Source organism: Balaenoptera musculus, chromosome 11 (assembly GCF_009873245.2).
Source record: "Balaenoptera musculus isolate JJ_BM4_2016_0621 chromosome 11, mBalMus1.pri.v3, whole genome shotgun sequence".
Taxonomy (NCBI): Eukaryota; Metazoa; Chordata; class Mammalia; order Artiodactyla; family Balaenopteridae; genus Balaenoptera; species Balaenoptera musculus.
Window position 1 is genome coordinate 56,360,542 of NC_045795.1, and position 14,937 is coordinate 56,375,478.

At 40.7% G+C, this 14,937-nt stretch overlaps 1 protein-coding gene across 2 annotated transcripts in view; it reads left to right on the top strand.

Moving 5' to 3' along the window:
* Positions 1-89: 89 nt before the first annotated feature.
* The window catches only part of OXSR1 (oxidative stress responsive kinase 1), a 99,747-nt gene continuing 84,899 nt past the window's right edge, over positions 90-14,937 (top strand). For both annotated transcript variants that reach the window (XM_036868790.1, XM_036868788.1), the window contains exons 1-2: positions 90-462; positions 11,703-11,815. In XM_036868790.1, the coding sequence (XP_036724685.1) occupies positions 393-462; positions 11,703-11,815 (183 nt within the window). In that variant the 5' untranslated portion in view covers positions 90-392. The remainder of the gene's footprint in view (positions 463-11,702; positions 11,816-14,937) is intronic.

The window sequence follows — 14,937 nt, forward strand, 5'->3', positions numbered from 1 at the left end:
GTGACCGGCGCGGTGACGTCAGCGCGCTGCGTGTCGGCAGGTGGAGGGAGAAGGGAAAGTTTGGCCCGTGCGTGGGGCTGGGGTGGAGGGCGGGACAGAGGGGCTGGGCCGAGGCGAAGCTCCTGTAGCTGCTGCCACGGAGGCCGAGGCCGGGACCTGGGCCGGGCTGGGGAGTGCCGGCCGCGGAGGAGCAGGAGGCGAGGTCCGCGGGTGCTTCGAGCCCCCCACTGCTCTGCCGCGCGGCCACCCGGCGCCAGGCGCCGTCGACCCGTGGCTGTTCCAGAGGCGGTTGGTGGGGGCGCGGCGGCAGCGGTTGGGGGTGGGGAGAGGCGCGGCGAGGAGAAGAGGGAGGTCAGCGAGTTTGAGGGAGGGCCGAGTGCCGTGCAGCCGTCATGTCCGAGGACTCCAGCGCCCTTCCTTGGTCCATCAACAGGGACGATTACGAGCTGCAGGAGGTGATAGGTGAGAGCTGGCGCCGTGGAGGGGGGAGGCGCCGCGCTGGATGGCGGGTGACACGCGGGAACGAGGGGACCCGCGGGAGCTCGGAGAGCGCAGGACTCCCAGATATTCGTGGGCGCTCGAGTGGCCCGGGGGTTGGTAGGGAGCGTGGGTGAGGCTCCGGGTTTGTGCAGCGCGTGCAAGACATGGAGGGGATTTTGAGTGGCGCGCCTGTGCGGCGCGGTGGGGTGGGGTTTGAAAGGCTCACCAGAGATTTGTGTAGTGACAGATGTTTGAACCTGAGCGACAGATGTGTCTGAGAGAGAACGAAAAGTGCAGGTGTGGGACAGGCCTTTACGAGGCGGTGCGAGAAATGGGGTATTGTAGTTGGGGGCACGGCCACCTATTCGGGGGGTGATGGGTTAGGGTGCTTTTGTTCACTCCCGCATCCCTGCAAGAAAGCACACGAAGTGCCAGGCGTTGCTGGGGTGGAGCTGGGGATTCTCTCCAGATGAAGCTGCAGGTACCGCAGTGAGCGACGTAGACACAACTTACGACTGCTTGGAATTGACTTTCTAGTCAGGGAGGTAGACAGTAAATAAGTAGGTAAATAAAAAGAATTATAGGTTTTGGCAAGTGCTAGGAAGGAAAGAAACAAGATGTTCTGATAGAGGATAACGTGGAGACCTAGTTGGGGCGATTTCAAGGAAGATGCTTTTTCTGAGACATTTACATATAAGTTGAGCACTGAAGGATGAGAGAGTCCTAAGAGCCTAGGGAAATTTTTTTCCCTACTGAGGGATGAGGAAATGCAAAGGCTCCTGAGGAGGGAAAGAGCTTGGTGTGTTTTAGGACCTGAAAGAAGACTGGTAAGGTTAGAAAGGTAAGGGAGAAGCCAGATTTTAGGGATCTTCTCAGCCAAGGTAAGGATTTTGGAATTTTATTTTAAGTGTTATGGGAGGGCTTCAAGCAGAGACATGATACAATCCGATGGACCTGGCTATTGTGCGTGGAATGGATTTGAAGGGGGTCTGGGAATACCAGTTGACAGAGACCAAAACTTGCACAAACATGGATTGTAATTCTCACAGAGGCACAGTGATTGGGGGAGGGTGGGGACTGGGGATGAGGGGAGTATTTGTTAGACAACAATAATCTAGTGATTTTAGAAATCAAAAGGGGGTGGGTTTAGCTAAACAGAAGCTCAATCCAACAGACACGAGCAGACCCTTGTGTGCTGGAGGAAGGAGATTGGCTGCTTTGCTAGATCAGCATCCAGTCTTAAATTAGTTTTATAACAAAGAGTGGCTGAAAACTCCTTAGCTATCTTGGGTGGGGCGGTGGGGGGGGGGGATAGTGTTTATTGCACCGTGTAGGTGTTTAGAGAAACTTTGTCACATTTCTTTTTTTCACTTTACTTCCTGTTTCAAAACAAATCTGGGCTAAGTTTTATCTGAAACACATAACATCTTTTTCCTTAAGCCACTTCATGGATCTGATCTTTACTACATGCTGGGTCTTTGATGTGTACTGGTTGGTTCTAAAGACAGCTAGCTAGGCCTCTGTCTTGACTGATTGCTTCTGAGTCCCTCAATCAGAGTTTCATATTGAAAAAAGGGATTAAGTGGGAGATTCCAAAATGATGTCTAAAAAGTAAGGAAAGGGGGTCCTTGTCATTTTAGAAAAGGAATTTTGATTTTCTTTCTGGTAAGTTGTACATCTTTCTAGGGTGAAGAGGAGGGTTGTAGTTGTTCCTAATGCCCTTGCTATTAAGATGGCACAAGGCTCTATAGCTTTAGAAATTTGTTAATTTGGTGTCCTCAGACCAGTAAGGTGTCTGTGAGTGAGCAAAAGGGAGGCTCAGGCCTCTGGGATAGGGTTAGTCTTCATCTTACTCTCAAAGTGGTCCGTGGATAAAAAGTTAACTCCAATGTGATTTGACCACCTTATTTTTAAAAACAATTTTACTCTGAGGTATAATTTCACCCATTTTTTAGTATAAAATTCACCCATTTTTAAATATAAAATTAAATGATTTTTGGTAAATTTATTGTGTTGTGCACCAATCAGCATAATACAGTTTTAGAATATGTTCATCACCCCAGTGAGATCCCTTGTGCCTGTTTACAGTTAATCCCTGTTCCTACCCCCAGTTTCAGGCAACTGCAAATCTACTTTCTGTCTCCATAGATTTGCCTTTTCTGGACATTTCATATAAATGGGATCGTGTAATATGCAGTCTTTTTTGTTTGGCTTCATTCATGTAGCATAATATTTTTTCATTTTTAAAAGCAATTTATATACCATAAAATCCACCTGTTTTAAGTGTACAGTACTATAGTTTTTTAGTAAATTTACAGAGTTGTTCAGTCATCACCACAATCCAATTTTAGAACATTTCCATCATTCCAGAAAGATGCCTCATGTACATTTGCAGTCACTCCCTGTTGCCACCCCCTGCCGAAGGCAACCACAGATCTACTTTCTGTCTCTATAGATTTGTCTTTTCTGGACATTTCATATAAATATGATCATATAATATGTGATCTTTGGTGTTTGGTTTCTTTTACTTTGTGTAATGTTTTTTGAGGTTCATCCATGCTGTAGCCTGTATTAGTACATTATTCCTTTTTATTGGACACCACTTGATGGACATTGGGTTTCTTCTGCTTTTTGCCTATTTGGAATAATGTTGCTATGAGCATTTACATCAAATCTTCATGTGACCATGTTTCATTTTTCTTGAGTGGAATTGCTGGGTCATATGGTAGATTTATGTTTAACTTTTTAAGAAATGGACAAACTTTTTCAAAGTGACTGTACCATTTTACATTCCCATCAGCCATATATGAGGGTCCCTATTTCTTTACATTTTTGCCAGCATTTGTTGTCTGTCTTTTTGATTATAGCCATCCTAGTGGATGTGAAGTGGTATTTGATCATGGTTTTGTTTTGCATTTCTGTAATAACTAATAATGGAGAGTATCTTTTCATGTGCTTATTTATTAGCTTTTCATATCTATTCTTTGGTAAAATGTCTACTCAAATCTTTTTCCCATTTGGGTTGCCCGTTGGGTTGTTTTCTTCTCACTGAGTTATAGAGATGTGTGTGAGGGTGTGTATTCATTCTGGATATGAGTCCTTCACCTGATATATGATTTCAAATATTTACTCTCAGTCTTTTTTTGGGGGGCGGGGGGGGGCGTGCCACGCCTTGCGGGATCTTAGTTCCCCGACCAGGGATCTAACCCGCATCCCTTGTAGTGGAAGCGCGGAGTCTTAACCACTGGACCACCAGGGAAGTCCTGAGAAATATTTAGTAGCCCAACATCACAAAGATTTTTTTCCTATGTTTTCTTCTGTTATAGTTTAGCTCTTAAATTTAGTCCTCTGATATATTTTGAGTTAAGTTTTTTGTAAGGCGTGAGGTAAGGTGAACCATCTTGTTTTACAGATGAAGACACTGAGACATAGGAAGGTAAAATGACCTGTCTAAAGTCAGAGCTAGTTATGGGCAGAGCCAGTACTGGCGTCCAACTGTTGCCTGATCCAGGATCCTTATTTCTGCATCTGCATTTGATTGGTTTTTGGAAGTAACTGGAAGATGGTGGTCATAATCTCACCTTTTAAAGGAAATATCCTTACAATGAAAAAAAACTGATTGGAGCAAATATTTTGTAGATAACCCTTTTAGATATAGTTAGATTTATTCTCTTTTGTGTATCCTATTTTGTAATTTTTTTAAATGTTCTCTCTCTCATTAATAAGTTCCTGAAAGTTCCTAATGTACTTCCACTCCACTCCTTACACACTCTCTCTCACCCCGTCTTCCCAAGAGGGAGGAAAAAAAGTTTTTCCTTGAACTACAGCCTAGTACAAGTAGCAAGGCTCAATAAAGCAGTGCATGCTTATTCTAACTTTGCTTCCATGCCAAAATGTTTCGAATACAGTATTTTGTAATAAGCTGTAAGTAGTTTTCAAAATGAATCTTTGTAATTTCTTCAGATTATACTCATTTTTTTTCAGGAAACAAATGATTGAAGTCTGGGCAAAAAAGGCTTGGGGGAATCTTTTTGAATTTTCTCTTTCCAAAGGATTGTATTTTAAGGAAATGGTATAATGCTGTCTCCTTTCTTGTCAAAGCACATACAGTTATTTGAACTATATTTTTTTTTCACGTGTGCTACTTAGGACTATATTTGGGGTTAGTTTCTCGCATGGTTTTATTCTCTCTTTTTCTGGCAAAATCCTATAGAGAAAAGAAAATTCCGTTCCTAGAACATAATAAAAGCATACAAGTTGGGAATTCAAAGGACTTCCTTTTAAAGAATTGTATCATCTTAAGCATGCTTTGGCAGAGCTTTGAACTTAAAGTATGATTACTTGTAAAAGATGTAGTATTGGTCTCACTATTAATCATTTATCTTTTTAGTGTTTTTGAGCTCCTTTCTAACCCCTACTATTGCATTAGCATTTCTGACCAGGCGTTGTACTGTATTTGACGTGTGTTGAAGCAACTGTAATAGTATGGGCTTTGGGGTTAGGCTGACCTGGATTCAAATTCTGGCATTAGCTCTTACTACCTATCTGATCTGGGGCAATTTATATAACTAGTTTTAGTGTCAGTTTTTTGTCTGTAAAATGGGAATAATGGTACCTATGTCCTTGGGGCTGTTGTGCAGATTAAGTGTAATTGTTTGCAGGAAGCTTTTAGCTTGTATTCATTACTCCATACAATCTCTTTGTTATCTCTTTCTTTTTTTCTTCTTTTTCTGTTTCCTAATTTTTGGTACTGCCATAAAATGTGAAAATACTACATGATTTGAAATCTTGTAACACTTGTAATCTTGTAATATTTTGAATCTGTTGTAATGTTTATTGGAACATCACTGCATGTTTTTTTTTTTTTTCTTACTTCCAGATCTTATTCAGGTTTAGATGGATTTAAGGATTTATGCTGGACATGGTAGTATAGCTGTGTAAGGCCCTGCCACCTGTTGTATTGCCCACGATACAATATAGTGGCATAGTGGGAAACCAGTCTGTCAAGGGCTGTGCCATGTGGCTTTTGTTATCATGCATTTTGGTTTTTGTTTGTTTGTTTTGTTTTTTGTTTTAAGTTTTATTTATTTTTTGGCTGTGTTGGGTCTTCATTGCTGCATGCGGGTTTTCTCTAGTTGTGGCAAGCGGGGGCTACTCTTCTTTGCAGTGCGTGGGCTTCTCATTGCAGTGGCTTCTCTTGTTGCGGAGCACGGGCTGTAGGTGCACAGGCCCAGTAGTTGTGGCTCGCAGGCTCTAGAGCACAGGCTCAGTAGTTGTGGTGCATGGGCTTAGTTGCTCTGCGGCATGTGGGATCTTCCTGGACCAGGGATCGAACCCATGTCCCTTGCATTGGCAGGCGGATTCTTAACCACTGTGCCACCAGGGAAGTCCTGTGTTATCATGCATTTTTAAAAGTCTCAATAAATATTTACTGTTTACCTCAGCCTAGGTTTAGAAAATTGTTCTTTAAGATCCGTTTTTCGTAAGGTGTGATTCACCTACCTTTGATACTGTGGTGAAGGCAGCCTACCAGCTTTATTCTCTACTTTCCCTCCCCTTTTAAATTTTCATTAGTTGTTCACTAGCTACACATTTGATGTCTAAAGTATTGGTTTCCAAATACAGATTCCAGGATCCCACCTCTAGCTCCTCCATAAATGTGAAAGCCGTTATGTTCTACTGATAGAGTGATGCTTAATGGTTAGTGTATTTTCTCCCCCTGATGGGAAGACTTAGCTTTGATAACATTTTCAATAAGGCCAGCATTGGGCCAACAACCTCATAGGGTTGTATCAAATAGGGATTGCATTTGGCTGCATGTAATGGAAAACAAATAATAGTGGCTTAATAAAATACTTTTTTGCTCCCTTTATATGACACGGAAACTGGAGTGGCAGCCTAGGTGGCATTAGGCACCCAGGCTCCTAGTTTTTCACTCCACTCCATTTAGCACGTGCCTTGCATTCTCATAGTTGTAAGATAGTTGTTCCACCCCTAGACTTGTGCTTGTGTTCCAGGCCAGAAGAATATGGTTAAAAGACAAAGTCACATGACAACTCAGTTGGCTCCCTTTCAAAGGGCTTTCTTTCCTGGAAGCCTTACTCAGTGATACATTTCTATTTTATTGGACAGAACTGTGTCATTTGGCCATTTGCAAATGAAATGAAGCTTTTTATCCAAGCATGTTATTACTTAAAGCAAAATAGGTAAAAGTTCTCTTATTAAAGAAGGGAAAATTGTACGTTGGCTAGGCAACTAAAAATGTTGGCCTAGGGTTTTTTAATTTTAATTAAAATAGTTAAATAAGACACTGCAAGTAAATAATTTAACCTGACACATAGTAATCAGTTAATGTTAGCTTTAAAGAGTCAGTTGCCTACCAATTAAGAGTATGGTGTTGAAATGTCATGTAGTTCTGGTTTCTAGGCCCTACTCTGCATCTTACTAATTTATGACCTAAGTCTTACCTTTGCTTGCATTGCTTTGTAAGATCAATAATACCTAACTCATGGGACTATTGTGAGAATTAGATGAAAAAAAAGAAGTGCAAGTAAAGAGAGTGCTCAGCATAGTACTTGGCGCACAGAGTAAGTGCTCAATAAATGGTAACGCTCATGATAGTAATAATGAGGTAATGCCCGTGAAGACTGGGCTATTTTTGTGTTTGTTCTGCCCCAAATGAGCAAAATTTTTTTTTCTTGAAAATATATGCCACTACTTGATTCATTAATCTATTCAACAAATATTTACTGACCTCCTCTTGTGTGTCAGGCACTATTTGGATGCTAGAGATACAGCAGCAAAGCAGACAGACAGAAATCCCTTTTGGTGGTGATGAAGGACAAATATAAAGTAGGGAAAGGGGTTGTGAACTGCTAGGGATAGAGGTGAGTTTTAAAGAGGTCAAGGAAAGCCTCACTGAGAAGGTGACATTTGAGGCAAGACCTGAAGGAGGTGGAGAAGTGAACATTGTGGTCATCTGTAGGCAGTTTGGTCTAAGCAGAGGGAACATCAGGAGCAGAGGTCCTGAAGAAGGAGCACACTGATATGACTAAGGAGTAATGAGGTAAGGGTGGCTGGAGCAGAGTGATTCGGAGGTTGAAGAGGCAGACCGGTTGCGGAGATCAGGAGAGTAAGGTGGTAGGCAGGGATGGATGGTCCTGGCCATCAGATGGTATGAAGCGTGGTAAGTCATCGTGGTACTTGGCTTCTGCTTTGCGTAAGATTTTATGTTGTAAAAGGATAACCTGGGCTGCTATGTGGAGAATAGTTTTGTAAGGGTATGAGGGTAGGAGAGGTTATCCAGGAGAGAGAGGTAGTAGTGGAGGTGGTGAGAAGCAGTCAGATGCTAGTGTAGCATATTTTGAAGTTAGAGATATGCCATTGGATTGGACGTGAGAAGTATCCAAGATATTTGGCAGGAGCATCCAGAAGGATGGGGTTAATATCCGTTGAGATAGAGATCACCAGAGTGAACAGGAGAGAGAGATGATTCATTGCAAAACCATCAGGCTGCTTGAATAATTACTCAGAGCATATGGCAGTGTCTTTATTTTCATCTTTGTATGGAGAGAGAGCGTGATTTTTATGATAATGACTGTTCTTACAGCTGTTTCTGTAAAGGAGCTTTAATTTTCAGTATGACTCTGACAAGAGGGCTTATTTAGAAAAAGGTTTACGAAATTGTAAAGTCCTGTATTTTCCATGGTTCAGGTGACAGTGCCTTAGTCATCTTTCAGAATGAAGTCTGGACTAGCTCTTTAGTCGGTGTTAAAGCCTTACTAAAAAATACTTAAAATCTTTAGAATATGTATCTGTAATAGTGACGGTTGGTCAGAATTTTGGGGGAAAATATCTTCAGTTGATTTGGTTCATTTGATTTATTTTTTCCTCACAGGTAGGAATAAAATCCATATTTTTGCATACTCTTTTAAATTTCAGGATCTAGTAAAGTGGAGAGAGACTGTGAAATTTTTTTTAGTCCCCCGCATGCCTTTGGGCAGCTCCTTTTCTGTCTCAAGAGATAACATTACCCAGTTTGAAGGATTTCAGGAGAAAGCTCAGTCATGGTTTTGCACTTTAATCCATTCTGGTGTGTAATGTACACTAACACAGCAGTTAAAGAACCAGCTAGGAGAGGACAGAAGAGTGGAAGAGGGGACCTGGGGGATGGTGCATGGAGGATGCAAAACATGTAAAATAGTGAACTTCTGTTTTATTGGATTTATACCTAAATGTTTCATTTTGGGGGAGCAATTGTAAATGATATTGTGTTTTAAGATTTTGGTTTCCACTTGATTGTTGTTAGTATATAGAAATGCAGTTGGTTTTTGTGTGTTGATCTTTTATCTTGCAACCTTGCTAAACTCTTTTATTAGTTTTAGAAGCTTTTGTTATGTAGACGGTCATGACATCTACAAACAGGGACAGTTTTATTTCTTCTTTTCCAATCTGGATGCCTTTTATTTCTTTTTCTTGCTTTATTGTGTTGTCTAGGACTTCCAGTGCTATGTTGAATAAAAGTGATAAGAATGAACATCTTTGCCTTTTTCCCAATCTTAGAGGGAAGGCAGTCTTTCACCAGTATGATGTTAGCTGTAGATTTTTTTTGTAGATGTTCTTTATGAGGTTGAGGAAGTTCCCCTCTATTCCTAGTTTGCTGAGAGCTTTTTTATCATGAATGGTGTTGAATTTTTATAGAGTGTTTTTGTGTCAGTGGTATGCTCATATGATTTTTCTTCTTTAGCCTGTTGATACAGTGTATTACATTGATTTTTTTTTTAATTGTACTAGCCTTGCATACCTGGAATACATACTACCTGGTTGTGGTGTATTATCTATTGCTGGATTCAATTGGCTAACATTTTGTTAAGGATTTTGCAGATAAGTGCATGAGAGGTATTGGTCTGTAGTTTTTTTGTTTTTTTTTTTCTTGCGATGTCTTTGTTTTGTTTTGGTGTTGGTATTACTGGCTTCATGAAATGAGTTGGAAAGTGCTCCTGCTTCTTCCTTTTTTTCTAAATTGTTGAACTATGAGCTAAAGTTGTTTGTAGTATGTAGTATTCCCTTTTTTAAAAAAGATCAAGATATGTCACATAACAAAACTAACCATTTTTTTTAACATCTTTATTGGAGTATAATTGCTTTACAATGTGTTAAAAACTAACCATTTCTTAAGTGTACAGTTCAGTGGTTTTTTAGTATATTCACAGTGTTTTGCATCCGTCATCATTGTCTAATTCCAGAGCATTTTCCTCACCCCAGAAAGAAATTGTACCCATTAAGCAGTAACCTCCCATTCTATTCTTCTCCCAGTCCCTGGTAACTACTCATCTGTTTTCTGTGTCTATGGATTTGCCTGTTCTATGGACATTTCATATATATGCAGTCATACAATATGTGGTCTTTTGTGATTGGTTTACTTCGCATAGTATGTTTTCAGGGTTCCTCCCTTGGCTCATGGCTCCATTATTCTGACCTCTGCTTTCATTGTCTCATCTTCTCTGACTCTGACCCTCCTTCCTCTCTTTTATAAAGACCCTTGTAATTAAATTGGGCCCACCCAGATAATCCAGGATCATCTTTCCATCCTTAATCTAATAACATGTGCCAAGTCTTTTTGCCATTTATGGTAACATTCACAGGTCTCAAGGATTAGGATGTGATCACCTTTGGGGGGTGGGTATTATTCTACCTACCACACAGATTTTAGAGCTTTTATTATTATTCCACTTCTCCCTGAAGCTCTGTTCTTTTTTTCAGTCTGTTTTCTCTCTGCTGTTTAGATTGAGTAAAATTGTTGATCTTATCCTCAAGTTCACTGAATTTATCCTGTTATCTCTATTTTTCTATTGAGCTTCTCCAGAAGGTTTTATATTTTGGAAATTATATGTTTTAGTTGTATAATTTCCAGTTGGTGCTTTTTTTTTTTTTAGTAACTTCTGTTTCCTTATTGAGGCTTTTCTATTTTTTTATTTTGTTTTAAGATAATTCTTAACTGTTTGTTGAAGCACTTTTATGATGGCTGCTTTAAAATTCTTGTCAGATAATTCCAACTAGTAATTCATTTTGGTGTTTGTATCAGTGTGATTGTCTTTTCTCATTCAAATGTGTTTTTCCTGGTTCTTGGTGTGACGATGTGATTTTCTTTTTTTAAATTGTGTGATGGACATTTAGGATATTGATGTTAGGAGACTCCTGATCCTATTTAAAATTTCTATTTTAGTAGGCAGTTACTCTACTTAGATTTAATGTGTAAGTCCTGGCCTACTTTTGTGAGCTATGTAATTCTTATGATAATTGAGTTTTCAGAGCTCTGGCAGTGCTGTTATCTTCTGCTTTATTCTTCTGGGCAGCAGGACTCCTATTTAATCTCTACAGGTGTTACCTGGGCTGACTGGTGGGTGTGGGTCTGGTTCCCCTCCCCGCACCCCCCCCTCCACCGCCCTCCGCCCCCTCTGCTGCTGCTGTGGGCAGATTGGCTGGATGTTGCCCCAGGTGTGGGGCAGGGACCTAGTTGCCCCTTTGGTGAATCTGGCCTGCTGCGGTCTGGGTGTGGGGCGGAGACCCTGCTGATGCTGATGCTGTGGTGGGTTGGGTGGATTGTCCTGGATAGGGATTGGGAAATCTATCCTCTAGGCTGCTACTGAGCTTCCCCTGTCACAGTCCTTTGGCTAGAAAGGATTTTTCTCATTTTTCTGTTTGTCTATCCCTGTTGGTTCCAGGAAGCAGGCTGTTCTGGTGCCCACTCATGGATATGTGCGAGGTAAAGGAAAAACCCAGGGAGCTTACAGTAGTGCTTTTCCTCACACCCTGAGGGTCCTAGCCAGTCCATCTGCTGCTTTCCACCTTTCAGATTGTCTGTTTCTGATTGTCTTTATGATTGTTGAATTATTTCTAAGGTATTTAGTTGTATTTAGAGGAGAAGAGCAGGGAAATGTGAGCCTACACCATCATATTCTAGAACTTCTGGAACTCTAGCAACTTTTATTTGTGTGTGTGTGTGTGCGTGTGTGCGTGCTGATATTTATTGACAATTCTGTGAAATGGTCAAGGCTTTTGCTTTTATTGACACCCTACTTTTTAGAGTGTTTCTCTGCATTTGTTGTTGAGTGTAAGAATAAGTTAAGAATTATTCTCTTGTTTAAATTGTGTAGGAATTAAAAATGTCTTGTTTTTATCTACCCCTCTACATATTTACTCATTTATGTATTTATCTTTAGGGAGTGGAGCAACGGCTGTGGTCCAAGCAGCATCTTGTGCCCCTAAAAAGGAGAAAGTGGCGATCAAACGGATAAACCTTGAGAAATGTCAGACTAGCATGGATGAACTCCTGGTATGCACTTCTCATATTTCTTGTACATTCATGTTAGAGTGGGAAATAACTTGAAGTTTTTTGTTTTTTATTTTTTAAAAAGGTTTGTGATTTCTTCATTAATAAGTAATGCTTATTGTAAAATTTATAAAATCCAGGTAAGTAGAAAAAAATTATAGTCCTCTCATTCTAAGATTGACACTTGCTATATGTGCACATTTAAACATCTTTGTATTTTCATAATAATGTAACCATATACTTGCTCTTTTCAATTAAAAATTTATCATAGAATTCTTTCTATGGCTATAGATATGAATTAATGTAGCTTTCAATATGTATGTAGTGTTCCGTTGAATACTTTATCTAACCTGTTCTCTAGTATTGGATGATTTTTGTTTCCTCTTTGTTGTTGTAAACAATGCTTGCTTACTTCTCACTTTCCTTAAAATAGTATCATGCAATTGTGATTTCTGGGTCAAATGAAATATCCTTTAAAAGGCTTTAGCCTTCTAGGAACATGGTACCAACCTGCATTCTGACCATTGTTGCAGGATGAGAGGTAGAATGACCCCCCAGCAGGATTGGCTTCTCCAAGGGCCAGGGTCAGGGAGAAGAAAGGGTATCCCAAGGATCCACAGCTGCATGAGATGTTCTGTGGCGTTAAAAGCTAACCACACAGGGATTGTTCTGTACTTTTATCCTCCATGACACCTAGAGTAGTTTTAAGTATATAGTAAGTACTCAACAAGGGAAATGAAATAGTTTTTCCAAATCATTTAATTTTTTAAATCCTCAGTTTCTTTGGCTTAAATTGGAAATAATATCTGCTTCTGCTTTGTGTACCTCATGAGGTTTTTCTTTTTTTTTAATAAATTTACTTATTTATTTATTTATTTATTTATTTATTTATTTATTTATTTATTTATTTATTTATGGCTGTGTTGGGTCTTCGTTGCTGCGCATGGGCTTTCTCTAGTTGCGGTGAGCGGGAGCTACTCTTAGTTGCAGTGCGTGGGCTTCTCATTGCGGTGGCTTCTCTTGTTGCGGAGCACGGGCTCTAGGCACATGGGCTGTAGAGTGCAGGCTCAGTAGTTGTGGCGCACGGGCTTAGTTGCCCTGTGGCGTGTGGGATATTCCCAGACCAGGGATCAAACCCGTGTCCCCTGCATTGGCAGGCGGATTCTTAACCACTGCGTCACCAGGGAAGTCCCTTATGAGGTTTTTCTTGAAGATTGAATGATACAGTACTTGAAAACCATAAACTGCCACACAAATATGAACTAATATTGTTGTTAAGTAATTTCTCTAAGATCACGTACAGCTGATAGTAGAAAGGACAGGAACTAAGACTGGTATGATCTGTCAGTCCTAGATTGGGTTTAATTTCTGGTGTAGTCTGTAGTGAGTATTTAGGGAATAATTGGAATAAAGAGAAAGAGATAATAGAATTATATATTGAACTTTCAGCAGATGAGACAAATGTATTTCTTCAGGAGTTGGTAATGCATAAGCAGAAGCTGAAGATTTGGGTTGCTGGAGTGATCTAGAGCCGTCTTTGGTGAGAGAACACACACTTGGAAGGAGATGCTAATTGAAACGCTATGTGGCGAACTTGGATTTACAGATGCCAGCAATACCTTAGAGGACCGTTTGGGCATTTGAACTGCAGTGATCATAAAAGAAGTCTAAATTGTAAACTAATTCTTATTGTTAAAGAAAAACAATATTTAAAAAAATTTTTTTTTCACATCTTTATTGGAGTATAATTGCTTTACAGTGTTGTGTTTGTTTCTGCTGTACAACAAATTGAATCAGCTATACGTATACATACATCCGCATATCCCCTCCCTCTTTTTTTTTTTAATTCTTTATTCTTTTTTTGTTTTTAATTAATTAATTTATTTATTTTTGGCTGTGTTGGGTCTTAGTTTCTGTGCGAGGGCTTTCTCTAGTTGTGGCAAGCGGGGGCCACTCTTCATCACAGTGCGCGGGCCTCTCACTGTCGCGGCCTCTCTTGTTGCAGAGCACAGGCTCCAGACACGCAGGCTCAGTAGTTGTGGCTCACGGGCCCAGTTGCTCCGTGGCATATGGGATCTTCCCAGACCAGGGCTCGAACCCGTGTCCCCTGCATTGGCAGGCAGATTCTCAACCACTGCACCACCAGGGAAGCCCTCCCCTCCCTCTTGAGCATCCCTGCCAGCCTCCCTATCCCATCCCTTTAAGTCGTCACAAAGCATCGAGTTCATCTCCCTGTGCTATGCAGCAGCTTCCCACTAGCCATCCATTTTACATTTGGTAGTGTATATATGTCAGTGCTACTCTCTCACTTCATCCCAGCTTCCCCTTCCCCCCGTGTCCTCAAGTCCATTCTCTATGTCTGTGTCTTTATTCCTGCCCTGCCACTAGGTTCATTAGTACCGCTTTTTTAGATTCCATATATATGCGTTAGCATACGGTATTTGGAAAAACAATATTTTTTTTTTTTTTTTTTTTTAAAGATTTATTTATTGATTAGCTGATTGATTGCTATGTTGGGTCTTCGTTTCTGTGCTAGGGCTTTCTCCAGTTGCGGCAAGTGGGGGCCACTCTTCATCGCGGTGCGCGGGCCTCTCACTATCGCGGCCTCTCTTGTTGCGGAGCACAGGCTCCAGACGCGCAGGCTCAGTAGTTGTGGCTCACGGGCCTAGTTGCTCCGTGGCATGTGGGATCTTCCCAGACCAGGGCTCGAACCCGTGTCCCCTGCATTAGCAGGCAGATTCTCAACCACTGCGCCACCAAGGAAGCCCAGGAAAAACAATATTTTTAACCCATATATTAACACTGGAATTTGAAAAGCCCAATATGAATTCCTATCATTTGCCAGTTATTTTACATAATCTGAAAGGGTAGTGTAAAGATGAATGAAAGTCTTATTATTTATTACTTTATGACTAAAGAAACTGAGGCTCAAAGTTTAAATAACATGACTACTAAGCACATATGACGATAATAACAAACATCTTTTCAGTACTAGGCACTAGTGTACTTTAACCTCATAAACATCTCTGAGATAGGTAGAAGGTCCACTTTATAGATGAGGGAAGTAAATCATGATAAGTAACAGAGTCTGGATTAAAAATCAGGTTTTTCTAACCCAAGTCTAT